The sequence below is a fragment of the Oenanthe melanoleuca genome, chromosome Z, assembly GCF_029582105.1.
Source record: "Oenanthe melanoleuca isolate GR-GAL-2019-014 chromosome Z, OMel1.0, whole genome shotgun sequence".
Lineage (NCBI taxonomy): Eukaryota > Metazoa > Chordata > Aves > Passeriformes > Muscicapidae > Oenanthe > Oenanthe melanoleuca.
Window position 1 is genome coordinate 43,077,569 of NC_079362.1, and position 14,861 is coordinate 43,092,429.

At 39.9% G+C, this 14,861-nt stretch overlaps 2 protein-coding genes across 7 annotated transcripts in view; both read left to right on the plus strand.

Moving 5' to 3' along the window:
- The window catches only part of PIP5K1B (phosphatidylinositol-4-phosphate 5-kinase type 1 beta), a 113,617-nt gene extending 106,632 nt beyond the window's left edge, over positions 1-6,985 (plus strand). For all 3 annotated transcript variants that reach the window (XM_056513695.1, XM_056513694.1, XM_056513696.1), the window contains 3 exons: positions 447-567; positions 3,907-4,004; positions 6,680-6,985. In XM_056513695.1, coding sequence (XP_056369670.1) covers positions 447-567; positions 3,907-4,004; positions 6,680-6,833 — 373 coding nt within the window. In that variant the 3' untranslated portion in view covers positions 6,834-6,985. The remainder of the gene's footprint in view (positions 1-446; positions 568-3,906; positions 4,005-6,679) is intronic.
- A 5,055-nt stretch (positions 6,986-12,040) lies between these two features.
- TJP2 (tight junction protein 2) overlaps positions 12,041-14,861 on the plus strand; it is a 62,754-nt gene continuing 59,933 nt past the window's right edge. For 2 of the 4 annotated variants that reach the window (XM_056513260.1, XM_056513262.1), the window contains exon 1: positions 12,041-12,461. The gene's annotated coding sequence lies outside the window, so the exon portion shown is untranslated. The remainder of the gene's footprint in view (positions 12,462-14,861) is intronic. The other 2 variants (XM_056513261.1, XM_056513259.1) reach the window with 2 other exon arrangements.

Sequence of the window (14,861 nt, forward strand, 5' to 3'; positions counted from 1 at the left end):
TATGCATAAACATGACATGTGACAGTGACATTTCTAAGCTGTGTATGGCTACAGCAAGTTTTGTAGAGTCAAATGACATATTTCTAAATGGGACATGCTTTTGTCTCTCTTTGTAGAGTTGAAAACTAAGCAATTCTTACACAAAGTCCTTTTACAAAAATGCTTTATTTTGAAATTTGGTGGTGTTTACTAAATGGAGGTTAGTATATATAAGGAAATAAGTACCTTTTCCTCAGTTAAGAGATCTCTAATACCAATTAATTTCAAAATTTCACCTCCATTTATAAGGTGGATTGTTACCTACATCACCTTAAGAAAAGTGATTACTTGTTTTTAAGATCATTTCATGGTTACAGCTTAATCCAAAGTCTTGGTATGTTTTTATTATAAGGAAAATGCTGTCTTCTAATTTTCCTCCTAATTATGGACTTCTATGTCATTTGTAGCTCTTTAGATGAGACCACTTATGAGAAACTGGCTGAAGAAACACTGGATTCCTTAGCAGATTTCTTTGAGGACCTGACAGATAAACCTTTTACCCCAGAAGATTATGACGTTTCTTTAGGGGTATGTTTTAAGTGTTATATTACCACTGTAATTTTTGCAGGTTTTTTTCTATTATTTGAAGGAGAATTTTAAATCAGTCACCTTAGTGCTGACACTGAAAATACAATGAGTTTTTACACCTTTATTGTATACTGACTGGGGCAACAATTCTGGTGAAAAGTAACACATACTGTTGTGTGATTTGGGGATTTAAAATTTTTCATGTTTAGAGGAAGATATAATATAGAATAATAAATAAGCACAAGAGGACATGTAAACTATTTTCTAATTTCTAAATTTTCCTAAACAGGCATAGATATCTGGCATAGCAATCAGTTCCCTTCTGGTGTATTCTAGAAGAGTAGGCCTACATGGCATAGTGCATTACATATAACTGTTAGAACAGTTTCTTTGATTGCCCTGAATGCAGAAAAGCAGTGTGTCTTAACCAGGTGTATGCTTATCCTGGCTTTACTGATGGCAGTCTTTGCTGTAGAGAAGCAGCAGGTGGGTGCAGTGTTGGGTAAGTTGTTGCAATAATGAGACCGGAGAATACGTGGGGAAGAGGCTACTGTCACGGGAAACATTGTATGGCTGGAGCTTCAGTAGTCGGCCCTTTTACAGGAGAGACAACTCAGAATAAAATGTCTGTTTTATTTGTATAGGGAATTTATTAGTTTTTATGTATCCATTCCTGAAGTGATCTGTGTGTTACAGCGCTTGACATGATTTGGAGAAGAGTGCTGTTTGTCCCCACACTACTGTCTGCTACACAGGTCTTTCAATACTGCAGTTCTGTAGCTCCCTCTTCATGTCTTGCCACAATAAGATTGCTTTCTCCTGAAACTACCAGTTAAGGTTTTGTGCTCCAGATGTTGAATCAGATGATTTGGGTTTCATATATTTTGGGCAAAATACAAAACCCAAGCAAATATAGTTTTTGACTTCCTTATGTGTAGCTTTGTCATCATAATTTTCATTCTGCGTTTCTGATAGCTAGGATATAAAATAATATATTGCCAGTACCTTTCTGTTTAGCAAATACTACTTGTTGCTTTAATTAGTACGTAGATAATGTTGCAGCTAATTGCTTTTCTGGTAAAAAGCATTGTTTAACCATTACTCTTCAGTATGTTTTAGGATATCAGCACCTGTTAGACTGATGTAACTGTCCTAGGACAAAAATTAGCAATGTTTAAAATTTACCTCTCTAGTATTCTTAGAAACTTCAATGTGTTAAGCTGATGAGTCATGTCATAATTTTTTTTTCTCCACCTGCTGTATAGTGGATTATGTTTAACACTGACTTGTGAAGCTCAAGAGGTAATACTTTTACGTCTTAATTTTTACCAGTGGCCCTTTACTATATAGATAGGATGATTACAATTAATGTGCTGTTATTTCTGTTGAAATCAGAAGGTTAAATAGCCCAAGTTTTAATTCTAAACAAACAGGGTCAGTGCTGCAGAAAGCCACAAGGTGGCGAATGTGATACAGGTCTGCTGTGCCTGTTGTAAACGTGATTGCTTTGAGAAATTTATATCTTTGTGTTGAGGAAAAAAATCTCCTTAGGAGAATATTTTTGTTACAAGGAACTAACGAACATTCATCCAGTAGTACAAAAATGTACAGCAGTATTTCTTAAGAAATGGTAAAAGTATCTTGCAATTTAAGTTCTTAAAAAAATTCAAGTTGCATTTTCTAGTATTTCAAAGATACTATAAAATGTGTGAGGAAGTGTTTTCAACACCACAGTAGAGGTTAGTCTCTATAGTTTGCAAGGATAGAGCAACAGTACTCTGACACATGGTATAAATAGTAGTATAATTTTGTTAACTCTTTGAAAACCTATTTACTTATATACTTGTACATATATTTACCTATATACTTATTTATGTAGAAACATGTAGCATAACATCATATAACATAATGTGTTGAGTACTTAATATGGCATTACAAGCCACATAGAGAATGCTAAAACCTGTATATCATTATGCATTATCTATCCTGTTCTTGTTCTGCTGTATCTCTACAATTGTAAGACTACTGAGATACGGAAAAGTTGGAATTCTTGCAACCAGAGAAGTAGCTTGTTCTTGTCCTTCTGTGCCTTGTACTAATGTCCAGTAGAAATAACTGGCAGGATAAACCTGATGGAACTTTTAGCCTTTTTATTACTCTTTTATTTTTATCGTTTTGGTCACATATAAATGCCTTAAGCACAGAAACAGCATGGAAACCAAGGTAAAAAATCAGATCCTGAGAGTATTACTTTGTGCCTGGTGATACTTGAGATGTGTCAAAAACCAGTAACACTGAGTTACTTTGTAGGGGAAGGAAGCTTTGAGTGGCTGCTCATGCTACAGAATATGTTGGCGGGCAGTAGATACTTATACCTGAAAGTATTTTTCCCCATAATAAGTGTTTTTAGATAGCAAATAGCCCAAGCAATGATAGGTGGCTCTAGCAGTATCTTCTGACTAAAGCATGAAAAGTATTATATCCTTAAAGAAGCTTTATTGTGCTATAGGACTTGAAGTATTTGAGATACTGTGAACTAAATAAATTATTATCTGAATCATCACATTGCATTCTATAGAAATAGTACCCTTTCTAATTAGTATAATTCAGATCACCTTTAGATCAACTCCATCCAAATATTGTTATTTTTTCACTCTTAAAGTCAGAACAGAAAATATTTTTGTCACTTAAAAGAAACATGAATCATGTCACTGAGAAAATAAATGTTCAGTAGGATAATGGTCTAAAGGTGGCATAACCAAAGCAAAATCAGACTTATGGAAAATGGGAATCATGGTATTTAGAACTGAACATTTTTTCAGGTATGAATCAGAATTATCAAGGAAAACGTGTTTGTTCCCTGTTAAACTGTTACAGTTAGTGAAGAAAAGTAAGGTAAAATTGCATGGCTTTGAAGTCTAGCAATGACACATAAAGCTTCTTGACTTTGAACCTTGTCAGTTCTGCATTGTTCATTAATATAAAAAAGTTGTTATTGGATGATGTTTTAATCATTGCAAAATTAATCACAAATCTGGTCCTTTCAAGATGCCAGGTCAAGCTCAAGAGTGTTATTTAACTAGTACCACTGTGGATGGTACGAACACTAAAATCAAACTCTGACCAGAAGGTTTAAGGTAAAGATCAGACTCAAAGATATGCTAGTTACTAACTTACATTTTGAGTATGTAATTATCATTCTCACTAGCTATTATTGTTTGGGAGGTGGTTGAGAATCTGATACAGGTGTGTAAGTTTCTGCCACTGCAGATGAAGTAATTGTTGTCAAATTAACAGGATACAAATTTTTTATTTCTCACTTTTTTTTTGTCTTTTAAGAGTGGAGTACTAACAATTAAATTGGGTGGAGACATGGGAACATATGTAATCAATAAGCAAACACCAAACCGGCAGATTTGGCTGTCCTCACCCACTAGGTAAGTTAGTTACGTAATATATGCAGACTGGGTGGAAGTGTAATTCCACTTATTTACAGCATGGCATGATCATGTAATATCTTTTTCATAAGTAACCCTTCTACTCTGTATATTCTCAAAACGTGTTATAATCTGAATTTTCAACAATGGTTTGGTATAGGGCTTTGGGGACATACTGCAGTGTTACTGGCATACCTAAATTAATACAGGAAATGTGTAACAGACTTTTCATATGCTGTTTCAGCCCAAAACCATTGTCTACAGGAATACAGCTTACTCATAGGAAATATAACCAGCAATGATTAAAAAGAAACAAACAAAGCTTCTGTTGGAAAAAGGGCAATGATGATGTCATCATCTAAACTTCTCTTTGTGTTTTAAACAGGGTGGCTCCTTCCCTTTTAAGCTTGTGGGATTTCCTGCTTTATATGTTTATGTATGCCCACACCAGTTGTTTTTGTCAAGCATCTGTTCTTCACAGGAACCTTAGCTAGCTGCTTCCTCTGCCTTTTCTAATGCTGTGTTTTGATCCATTCCAGGTTTTCTGGTTGGTTGCAGCAGGGAGGGCAGCCAGACAAGCAGGAAAATGCTGTAGCTGTCCCCCCTCAAAATCTGTATTCTTTGCCACTATCCCTGGAAAAGAACCCAGGGAGCTGATTAGGAGCCAGGTGAAGGGACCGCTTATAAGATTTTTGTGTCACTGACACGCAGACTTCATCTCTTTATGAAAACCAAAATTCAGATAATTCCTTTCCTGTTTAGCTCTAGTTGAGCTAAGACATACATGCTCCAGAATAAGGAGTTTGAGGAAAAAAAGTAATTTTATTTTTATACTCCCTTAACTGGTAATAGATAAACAATGTTATTTTCTGGAACATGATGCTATGTGTTCTCTTAATTCCTAACTTCTGAAAGGCAACTCCAGCAAATACTGTATGATCTGAACTGTCATCATCTTGACTGTAATATGCTGGGAAGTGAAAGAAGCAAATGTAACTGCCAGTAATTGCTTCCATTGAATGTTTGGGGCATTTTTGCAGTAAATATTGACCTTTAATCTTTAAGAATATCTCCCAAGGGAGACAAAATTGTCAAGATGTGAGACATTTTCCTTGGAAATTTTTTTTTATCATTGAGAATCTGTACACCTAAGTGAAAAATTTACTTAGTTGACAAAAAAAAAAGGGCACTAGGTGATGTGTGCAACTCGTCAGCAGTGTAATTGCAGTAATTTAATGTAGCTCCTGACTGAAAAGACTTTCCAACCTTACAGAATATTAGAAATACCTTAATGTGATATTTTAGTTCTTTTCTCTTATGGTTGAAACATATATGCAGACTTTCCATGAGAAATACATTTAATCTATATTTAACTTGGTAGACAATTTATAGAATTCACCAGATCTTTGCTGAAACAATTAATTTGAAAGTCACATTTCTACAGTGTTTTGGAGATTCATATTTCAGCTGTGAAGGTGCTTCATATGCTAACCTTATCACTGATATTTACTGTGTAACATTTAAAACCAGTTCAAATAACATACATATTTCTTTGTCATTGATTAAATGGTCTGTCTTAATCTGACTCGTGAATGACAGGATCCCATTCCATCTCTAGGTTCAGGAGAGTATAAACGTAAGTGCTGCAAAGGTGAAGTAAGAAATTCTTAGTAAAATAACTGGAGCACATAACCCTGATCAGTTATTACTTCTGATACAGACAGTGAGATTTCTGTGAAAGTGACTTGGATTTGTGCTTGCATTTTTAACTTCTTACACATTGATTAGTGGTTGGAAAGTTCATCATTTGACTGTTGTAACTCGGGATAGTCAAGGTTCAGGTCAGTGTTTATGCTTGTAGCTAGAGAACCTGCTTGTGTATGCATAGAATAGTCTGTTTTCTAGCAGGCTTTGCCTGTTGACTGAGTTCCAAGGCACATGTCCTACAAGAACATGGGTTCCTCTGTTTATCCCAGGTGGCCATTTCATTCCTTTCTGTTTTCTTTGCTTAGCTGATGTTAACTGCAGTGAGTACCTTTCAATCATTCTCCCATTTGACATACGGAAAACTGGGTGGATAGCAAGGTCCGGAGTAGAACCCATGTGTTCAAGTTTTTTTCTTAATACTTCATGTAGGCCTGGAAAAGCCAAGCCAGGAGCAATGTAATAGTGTTTTAGTTATAAATCTCCCACTGCCAATATATTTGCTATCAGGGACTAAATTATTTTGTTGCATCTAAAATGAAATTATTTGTGCTTTGCTGTGCTTAGAATATCTGCAAAGACTAATCAGTGGCATTAATTCAGCATTATACAAATACCTGTTGTGATATTTACGTGCAGGAAAATTACATCTGTGAGGGAAGAATGGGATAAAGGAGGAAATTGTGGGGAAATCAGTGCCAAAAGCAGGAAGGCAAAGTGCTTGTCTCCCCTAGGAGTGATGGATGTATCTTGTCACCTTTCAGATATATCTGTTTGATGGCTTAGTAGTTCTTGACATATCAGGCCTTTTCTGCTCCAATTCCTCAGACTGCCCACCCATGTTCCCCATGCTATCTGTTCCTTTTCCTGGGCACTCTGTGGCATACATTATGCATACAGGCTTCCAGCAGGTCTCCTGAAATAATATGTACTTACACAGTGTGTCATGTTTTGTTGTGTTTTTTTTCTAGTGGGCCCAAGCGCTATGACTGGACTGGACGGAATTGGGTATATTCTCATGACAGAGTATCTCTTCATGAACTACTATCAAAAGAGTTTTCAAAAGCTTTAAAAACTAAATTGGATTTGTCCTGCTTAATATATTCTGGGAAAGAAGATACTTGATTGTATTCTACCTCATGGAAGTTTAAAGACTTTAACCTCAAGCCAAGCTCTTTTCTTGGGCTGAAGTACCTGAGCTTAATTCTGTTGTTTTTCTTGGCATCAATATGTTGTGCAACAAAAATGAAAATAATATATTTTTTCTGTAGTGCTCAGTCTTTGGATTTCTGTGTGCTGTTTGACTCTGTGCCCATGTAGTACCTGTGGTTGAGGTTGCCCATCCTGTCACTTCATTTTTTGCTTTCTTTCTGCAGAAGTCATGAATTTTTAATGTCTATAGACTTGTTTGCATGACTGACCACCTAGTGACTTCTGACCAGCACACAAGCACTGAACTTTTGGTGAAACATTCACCCAAAGCAAGATATGCCTGTGAGTTACATTGACATAAATTGTGGTGCCTCAAAATTTGTGGTTATTGTAACACATCACAGTCACATTTAACATGTCATAATGCTTGGAATGAAAGTTCTTTGTTCTTCAAAGAGTAAAAATACTTACTTTTTTTTTAGCTGAGCAAAATTAAGTTCATGGTAGTGAAAATTTGCACTAATTTTATTCTACTGCATTTCTTAAGTGGTTTTAGATCATCATGTAGATCCCCTGGCACCATGCTGATGCAGAAGTTTCTTAGAATCAAGTATTTTTCTTAGGCTGATTAAGCTGTCTTCATCAGGCTATTAAATATGTGAAGGAAATAAACCATGTACTCTGGATCTTACAACAAAAATGTTTTAAATCATGAACAGCAATACTTCAGCAGTTGCACTGTTGTGATATTACAGCTTGGAGGTTTTAACTGCCTATAAAGCAGAAAGATCAAGTTGTTGACTAATGCATGAGGGAAAAGTTGCAGATCCTGTGAAAAATGTCCAGTGCAATTTTCTTCTTGATTTCTCTGATGCTGTGGTTGGTTTGGCATGATTCTCTAGCTAGTTTGACAGGTAAGGATTGATTTTGTCATTGAAAAACAATAACTGTAAAGTGTTCTTGTCCAGTATTTGCATTTAGAATATAAGCATTGTTACGTGCTATTTTCCACTCCTAAACAGAAACGTTTCAGTGGAAGTAGCTCTTGGTTAATGGTGCATGCTGTTTGCATACAATCAATATAAATTTCAGCTCTACTGGATGAGGTAAATACAATGACTCACAGATTTCACTAATGTAAAAGTAAAGCATGTTTTTAAAAAAAGTACAGGGAGGTAAAAATAGAATATGTTTTTGCTGTTCTTAATTTAGAACACTGAAGATAATTTATAGAAAATGGAAATATGTATTTTTGTGTATTTATAAAATATGGAAATATGTATTTCTGTATAGTTACTTTTATAATACTTAGCTTAATCACCTGCAATTTCAAATAGTCATTTAAACACGTTTTTGTAGAAGTTAATGACTTGATATTTGAATCAAGGATACCTAGTTGTTCCTGTGCCTGACCATGTGTAATTATTTTTTCCAAATGACTTTTCCAGAAATTATTTTCTTAAGTATTTGCATGCAATTTGACCACTAACATGCAATTTGACCACTAAAATGCATCTGATTAATATTGGAAGTTCATTCTCCATTCTCTTACGTCTGGTAAGTTTATACCAAAATAAAATTGCATGTAGAATTCTTAATTCATTATGTAAGGTGTGATTCGAGGGTTTGATGATAAGGGTGAGGGCCACAGACGTGCATACTTTTGAATTATTTCCGTTTCTTAAAGCACATACTGGAAAGTTCCTGTCCAAGTGGCCAGTGAAGGTGGATTTTATAAGAACAATTCAGCTTTCACAGTTTACATGTCTTGCCCTTCATCTCTAACGCTACTGCTATTTATGCAAACTATTTCCTGGGTTTAGGTATCTGAGTATCAAATTCATTTAATCTTAACTGGTGAAGATAAATAGTGTCAGCAAGTTAGAATGAGTTTTGTCTCAATGTACAAAATGAATCATTGGACATGACTCATTTTTTGCTTTAATATTTGCATCGAATTGTAAGTAGGGGCAAGGACTCCCATGAGCTGTCACACTGGTGCAGTGGAGGCACAGAATGAGCTCTGATCCTAATGTCAGACTGTTTATTGCCCCAAGACAAGTAACACTTTCTGTACTGTTTTTTACTTCCGTAACTTACGGAATAAAAAGATTGTTGTATAGTTCCCCACCTGACATCATGTCAGTAGTTTCTTACTTCACCTCTCCCCAAAGAAATAGCTGCAGGACTGTCATTAAATACACACTATGCACAGACAATATCAATAAGAGCACTGTGTTATGGGCATTACTTTTTCCCACAATGTAGTTGCTCCATGGTCGGTGAAGGAGAACATGCAGAGTATTTTGGAAGGATGAGTATTGCTATACATAGCTTTACTGGCTGCCCAAGATCAGCACATAAACTGGGGCGTGTTGGGCTTTTTTTTAGGTATACCAGAATTTTCACCAACTGCTAATCTGACCCTTTTTTTTAATGGTTTTGGCTTACACTCTGAAAGACCTAGTATGTCCAGCCTTTCTAAAATTCATTGTTAGCTATGTGCCAAGGATTCTTTGGAACTCTCAGTTCCTCCATGTAGCCAAGCCTACAGCACTTGTACGCAGTCTGCATTGATCGCAAAATACCACCTTTGTTTGCCAGGAGTTACGTGCCTAAGTTATTGTTTGGTGTTTGTTTTCTTTTCCACTTGTGGGTAATTGAAAGAAAACATTATCTCTTCTTTGCAAGATTGTTCCATGTGATAAAATCATTACATCTTATTTCCTTAAAATTCCCAGTGTCTTTTGGCATTCAATAAATGGGATAAAGGCCTGTCCTGAAGGAGAGGAAGCAGAGTAAGAGAAAGGGGGTTTACAAGAAGGTTTGTGTTTCATTATTTCTAGCTTCTGGTTAGTGGTTGAGTGCCATGATTGTGCTAACCAGCTCTGTAATATGTGGGAGTCCTGGGAAGGAAGGTGGAGGCTTGCCAAAAACCTGGAAGAACATTCAAAATAGTAAAGGAAGCATGGGAGGGGCAGAAGCAAAGGCTATCAGGAAGAAATTAGCTTTCCCAACAGCTGATGTCATTGGCAAGGCAGGGAGAGACATGGGGCAAAGTACTTCATGTGGCCCTTTAGGGAATGGTGTTTTAAATTTACCCCACACCAGTATTTGTAATTGTAACCAATCAAACACATTCCAGTCCATTTGGCTATTGAGATTTTCTAAATTCCTGTATAAAGATAAGAAAAAATTGTGTTGTGTTACATTTCTCTCTCTCCCAAATTGTCTTTTATGCAAATTGCACTGCTGGCAGTTGTAGAACAAAGACAGTATTCATGCCATTTACTGAGGGAGGTGGCCAGTGGAGATAGGATAAACAGAGCCATGAACAAAAAGTATTCTAAACAGTTCCTAATTACAAACTTTTTTTTAAATTCAGGTTAATGAAAGACAGACAAGTTTAGATAAGAAAACAATAGATTTTTAAATAAAGCATATAATGTAGCTGCCCTCTCCAGTTTGCTGAATTGATTTAAAAATTGTTTGTATCATGATAATTATAAGAAGTGATCAGTAACACAGTGAATAATTTTGCAGATATTGTTACTTTCCAGATGTAGGCTCTTCTGCTAGCCATCAATGTTCTTTACTGTTGTACTAAAAAAAAATAGTTATATATTTAATGTATCCATAGCCTTACTCCTCTTAACAGCATTTTAGAACCATTAACCAGGCATCCTAAGGCCAGTGTTGCTGAAGATTTGGAGAACTAACAGATGTAGTTTTAAAACATTCATTAAGGAAACAGACACCCACCACAGTGTAAACCAAGTGATCTGACACATACCTGGAAGTAAAACTAAATTTCCATTTCTCGTGCCTTGATTCTGCCTGAAAGCAATATTGCATTACATGCTGACCATAGAATTAGACTAGCTGACTGAAAATACCAAGTTTAGGAATCAGCCCTGAATTAGTCTCTCTATTTTTTTTTTTTTTTTTTTTTTTTTTTTTTTTTTTTTTTTTTTTTTTTCGCTCTCTGATTTTTGCTGTTGGGGCTTTTAGACTGAAATAGGTGCTTGAAGGCCAGTGTATACCCATGTATGTTAATTATTAACACTAGCTACAAGCAGGCTTTTTCCATACAATATCTGAATGCAGTTTAATATTTGCTGTAATAAAATAGGTTCTTTCAGGGCCTCCTTCCAAAGTCCAGCCCCTGCATGAAGAATACTGTTTGCCTTCCTTATCTTACTTTCTGTATGAGACACAGTGCATGAACTGTACTATTGAGAAAGAAATTTATCTGAATTAGAAATGCTGTTGGAATCTTACTATATTTCTCACCTGCAAATAGCAGAAAACTTTTAAGTAGATTTTTGTTCTGCAGCCCTGATAGGGCTGGGAGGGTGCTGTTTAATTTTAGAGGGGCTTGCAAGGGGTTTAACTGTCCAGCAGATAAGGCAGCAGATAAGGAATTCCTGATGACATTTAGTGCTTTACAATGCAAAAGAAATATGACTCCAAAGAATCCTGCCAGGGCTGTTTGGCCTTGCCTTTCTCATCTCAACTGCAGGACAGCAGTGATGCCGAAAGCTGATACCTGTGGAATGCCAGCCTGGAGTGTATTTCTCTCATAGGATTGTTACAGTTTCGGCAACAGTATTGGTGGACTTGCAGAGTGACGTGTGGTGTTCCGGAAATTTAACTACTCTGCTTTCTGCTAATTATGTGTATTTCAGATGAGAGTGATGGCGTGAACAGAGCCCTCCCGAACTGTCAGTAAGTGGCCGCAACTATTCCGTGACAAAGGGCAGGAAAAAGCAGCTTGAGAGGCCTACATGGAACAGTGCTCTGTGGTGTTAAAGGCTGTCTCAGAGGTCTTGCCGCTATAAAGGTTCAGATGGGCAGTGATCCCAAGTTCCAAACAAAACACTGATGTAAACGGAAAACACACCCAGCGCTGGGCTGGTGATGGTGCGCCCTGCCAGCGGCGACAGGGCTCGGCCGTGCCCGCAGGTCCGCTCTGCTGCCCGGGCCCGGCGCGGGGTGCCGCGGGCAGAGCCGGGACCGGAGCCGGGGTCCCCTGCCGGGAGACGGGACGGGCAGAGAAAAGCCGAGGGGCGGGGCGGCCTCGCCGCGGTGACTCAGCGGCGCGGAGCACCGGGCTGCGACCGGTATTTCCTGTTCCCCTGCCGCCGCCGCGGGTGTTAGTGTGTGCGGGCGTGGGCCGGGGAGCCGGGCGAAGGCACCCCTGGACTGCAGGGGCGGCAGCCGCAGGTGGGGGCACGCCTGAGGAGGGGTAGCGCTGCCCGCCCCGTCCGGGCCCACCGCCCCTCCCCTGCAGTTCCCTGCCCTCCCCGTCCTTCCCCTCTCCTCCCTACCTGGGGGCGAGGCCGGCACCTGCGGCGGGAACCCGCCCCGGCGTGGCCGCACCGCCCCCGCCCGCGCCCCGCAGGAAATCGCCCGACTCGGCGGGAGCGGCCGCAGCGGACCCGGAGCCGGCCTCAGCCTCGGCCCCGCACTCGGACTCGGACTCGACGCGCCCGTCGCTGCCCGCTCCGGGGCGGCGGGGCAGGGCAAGGCGCGGTCCCAGCGCCGGGACGCCTCTGGGAACTCTGCTCCCGCTGCCGGACGCCCTCCGCGAGCAGGCGAGTATCCCCGCAGGATATCCCCACCCCGAAGCCACAGTCCCCGCCGCCTCCCTCTCCCCGGGCAGGTGCGGTGCCCCCCGGCACCCTCTGTCCCCCGCGGCCGGTGCCTCCGCTCCCCGCCCCTGGGGTCGCGCTACGGCCACGAGCAGCCCGGCTTCTCCTTCTCGTTCCTTTTTTGTGCTCTGGGCTTTATCGCCCTCTCGCTTCCGCGCCTGGGGCGCGCTTTGCCGCCTTTGTCCGCGGACCGGACCCGCCGTGCCCCCGCGGGGCCCCCCCAGGCCGGTCCCGCACCTGGGCGGCGCGAACAGCCGGGCTCGGCCGGGGATCGGCTTTTCTCTAACGGGATTAAGCGGCTCTCGGTGACTTTTTCCGTGATAAGTACTTTCCGGCAGAGTGCGATACTACGTGGAAAGTAGGAGAGATGTCACCGGCGAGTCGGGGTGTTTGTTTACTCGGGTTATTCCGGGGGGAGGGGGGGCGGGTCCCCCGGCCAGCGCACGCCCCCGCCGTCGGGGGCTTGGGCTGCTTTTGTTGCACAGAGAATTCCTGAAATCTTTATGTTGGCACATCCTGAGTGGATTCCAACCGTGCCTAGGGCTTTGGCTAACTGGGTCAGGGGAAGTTTCAAGTTAACAGGGAACCGTGAAACAAAGGAACAGGCAGTTCCAGAAGACAAATGTCTTAATTGCCCTGTTAAAGTGCCTTGGCATCGGCAGTGTTTGCGATGCTGGAGCCCAGGTACATTACGTGTTCACCCTGGAGTGCCAAGGTTGATCTACCAGTGGCATGCACTTGCTTTAGTAGACAACTCTGCCCTGAGTTACCGTGTACTTGAGACCTGTTTGCGTATTTTTTTCCAGCATGAGAAAGTACATGCTGCTTGAACATACTTGTGTAAGAGGCATATAACAAATCAGAAAACTTCCGCACTTCCAGTATTACTTTTTAGTAGTTATTCACTTGAAACAGATAGATTCTCTGAATTATCTGCTCCCTAGCTTCGGCTTATAAAATTGAGTCGGTTCCCACAGCTAAGATGATACTCAAGGGCTCCTGGCCCCACAGCTGTGCTCAAGCAGGGGCTGCAAAGGTCTCCTTTGTTTTAACCTTTGATTGTAATTATCAAGGCAAAGTCATTTGCAACAAAACAGCTTACCTTTTCTTTTGTTCTGCAAAGTTTTGCTTTAAAGATTGAGAACTGTGAACTACAGTTAAAGGAAAATAAAAGAGAAACTAGTATGTGCAAAACTGCTTTTTCATTTGTGAAGCATTTGTCGTCTAAGGCTTTAACTATCAGCTCTTTCAAATAGTGATACTTGTCAGGATCAGTGAAGTCCTGATATGGCAAGAATCAGGTACTGAAAAGCATAGGAGGGTTGCTTGTGTGAGTGAATACTAATTGATGGATTATCAGGTTGCTATAAGAGACTTTGAAATATTTTGCATTAGTAAGCATGTGTATGCTAACAGACATGGCCAATAAGATTTATATTTAGTATAACATTATTATTATGAAGATTATGAAGGCTGTCATCGGCTTCTGAGGAAGTTTTCTGCATGTATTTGACTTTTAGGTGAGTTTACTGTTATAATTGCTTCTGGACTGTTACATGCAAACATCTTAAGCACTGGTTTCAAGTAGCGGCAGTGACTTCTCTTCCCTTTGTAAAAGGATGTCACCGTGCACTGGAGAACCTGCATCTAATTGTGTTTTGCTATTGCCCTGTATCACTGCCAGTAACTGCTGAGGTGCTTAGTGCCACTACATTAGATTTGTATGAGACTAAAGACAAGGGTTGGGAATTATGCAGCAGAGTTGGGGTGATCCCAACACTCTGCATGAACTGTAATCTAAATAGAGCTCTACAGGCATCAAAGTATTTAAAGTGTATGATACTTTTTTTGATTGCTTAATCACCCCTTTTCCTGGTTCCGTGTCCTCTAAGGACAACAAGGAAATCTTTCTTAGTGATTAAAACAATATTTAGGTAGTGACATGGTTCAGAAAATGGGATGTGCTGAACCTTTATAAAGCCTATATGCTTAAAAGCATTAGAAAGCTCCTGGACTACAGTAATCCTCAACTGGGCAATGGCCTAATATTCCAGGACTATTTCATAGCTGTGTTTAATGTAAAGCAAACATGGGTGATAGCATTTGTGCATGTTTTAATGGTTACCAATCTTGTTTTTCTCGAGAACTTCCTTGTGGGGTTAATGAAACCTCGTGTTACAAGACTGTTCACTTTTAATTGTTGAAATAACAGTATTTACTGTTACAGGGGTGGTGTAACTTTTGTCATACCGTGGCTGCATCAGTTTCATCCGGTTCTAGTAGTCTTGGAATCGGTCATTCTAGTGACAGGGGGAACAGAGCACTTACGTGTTAGAACAGCTACAGG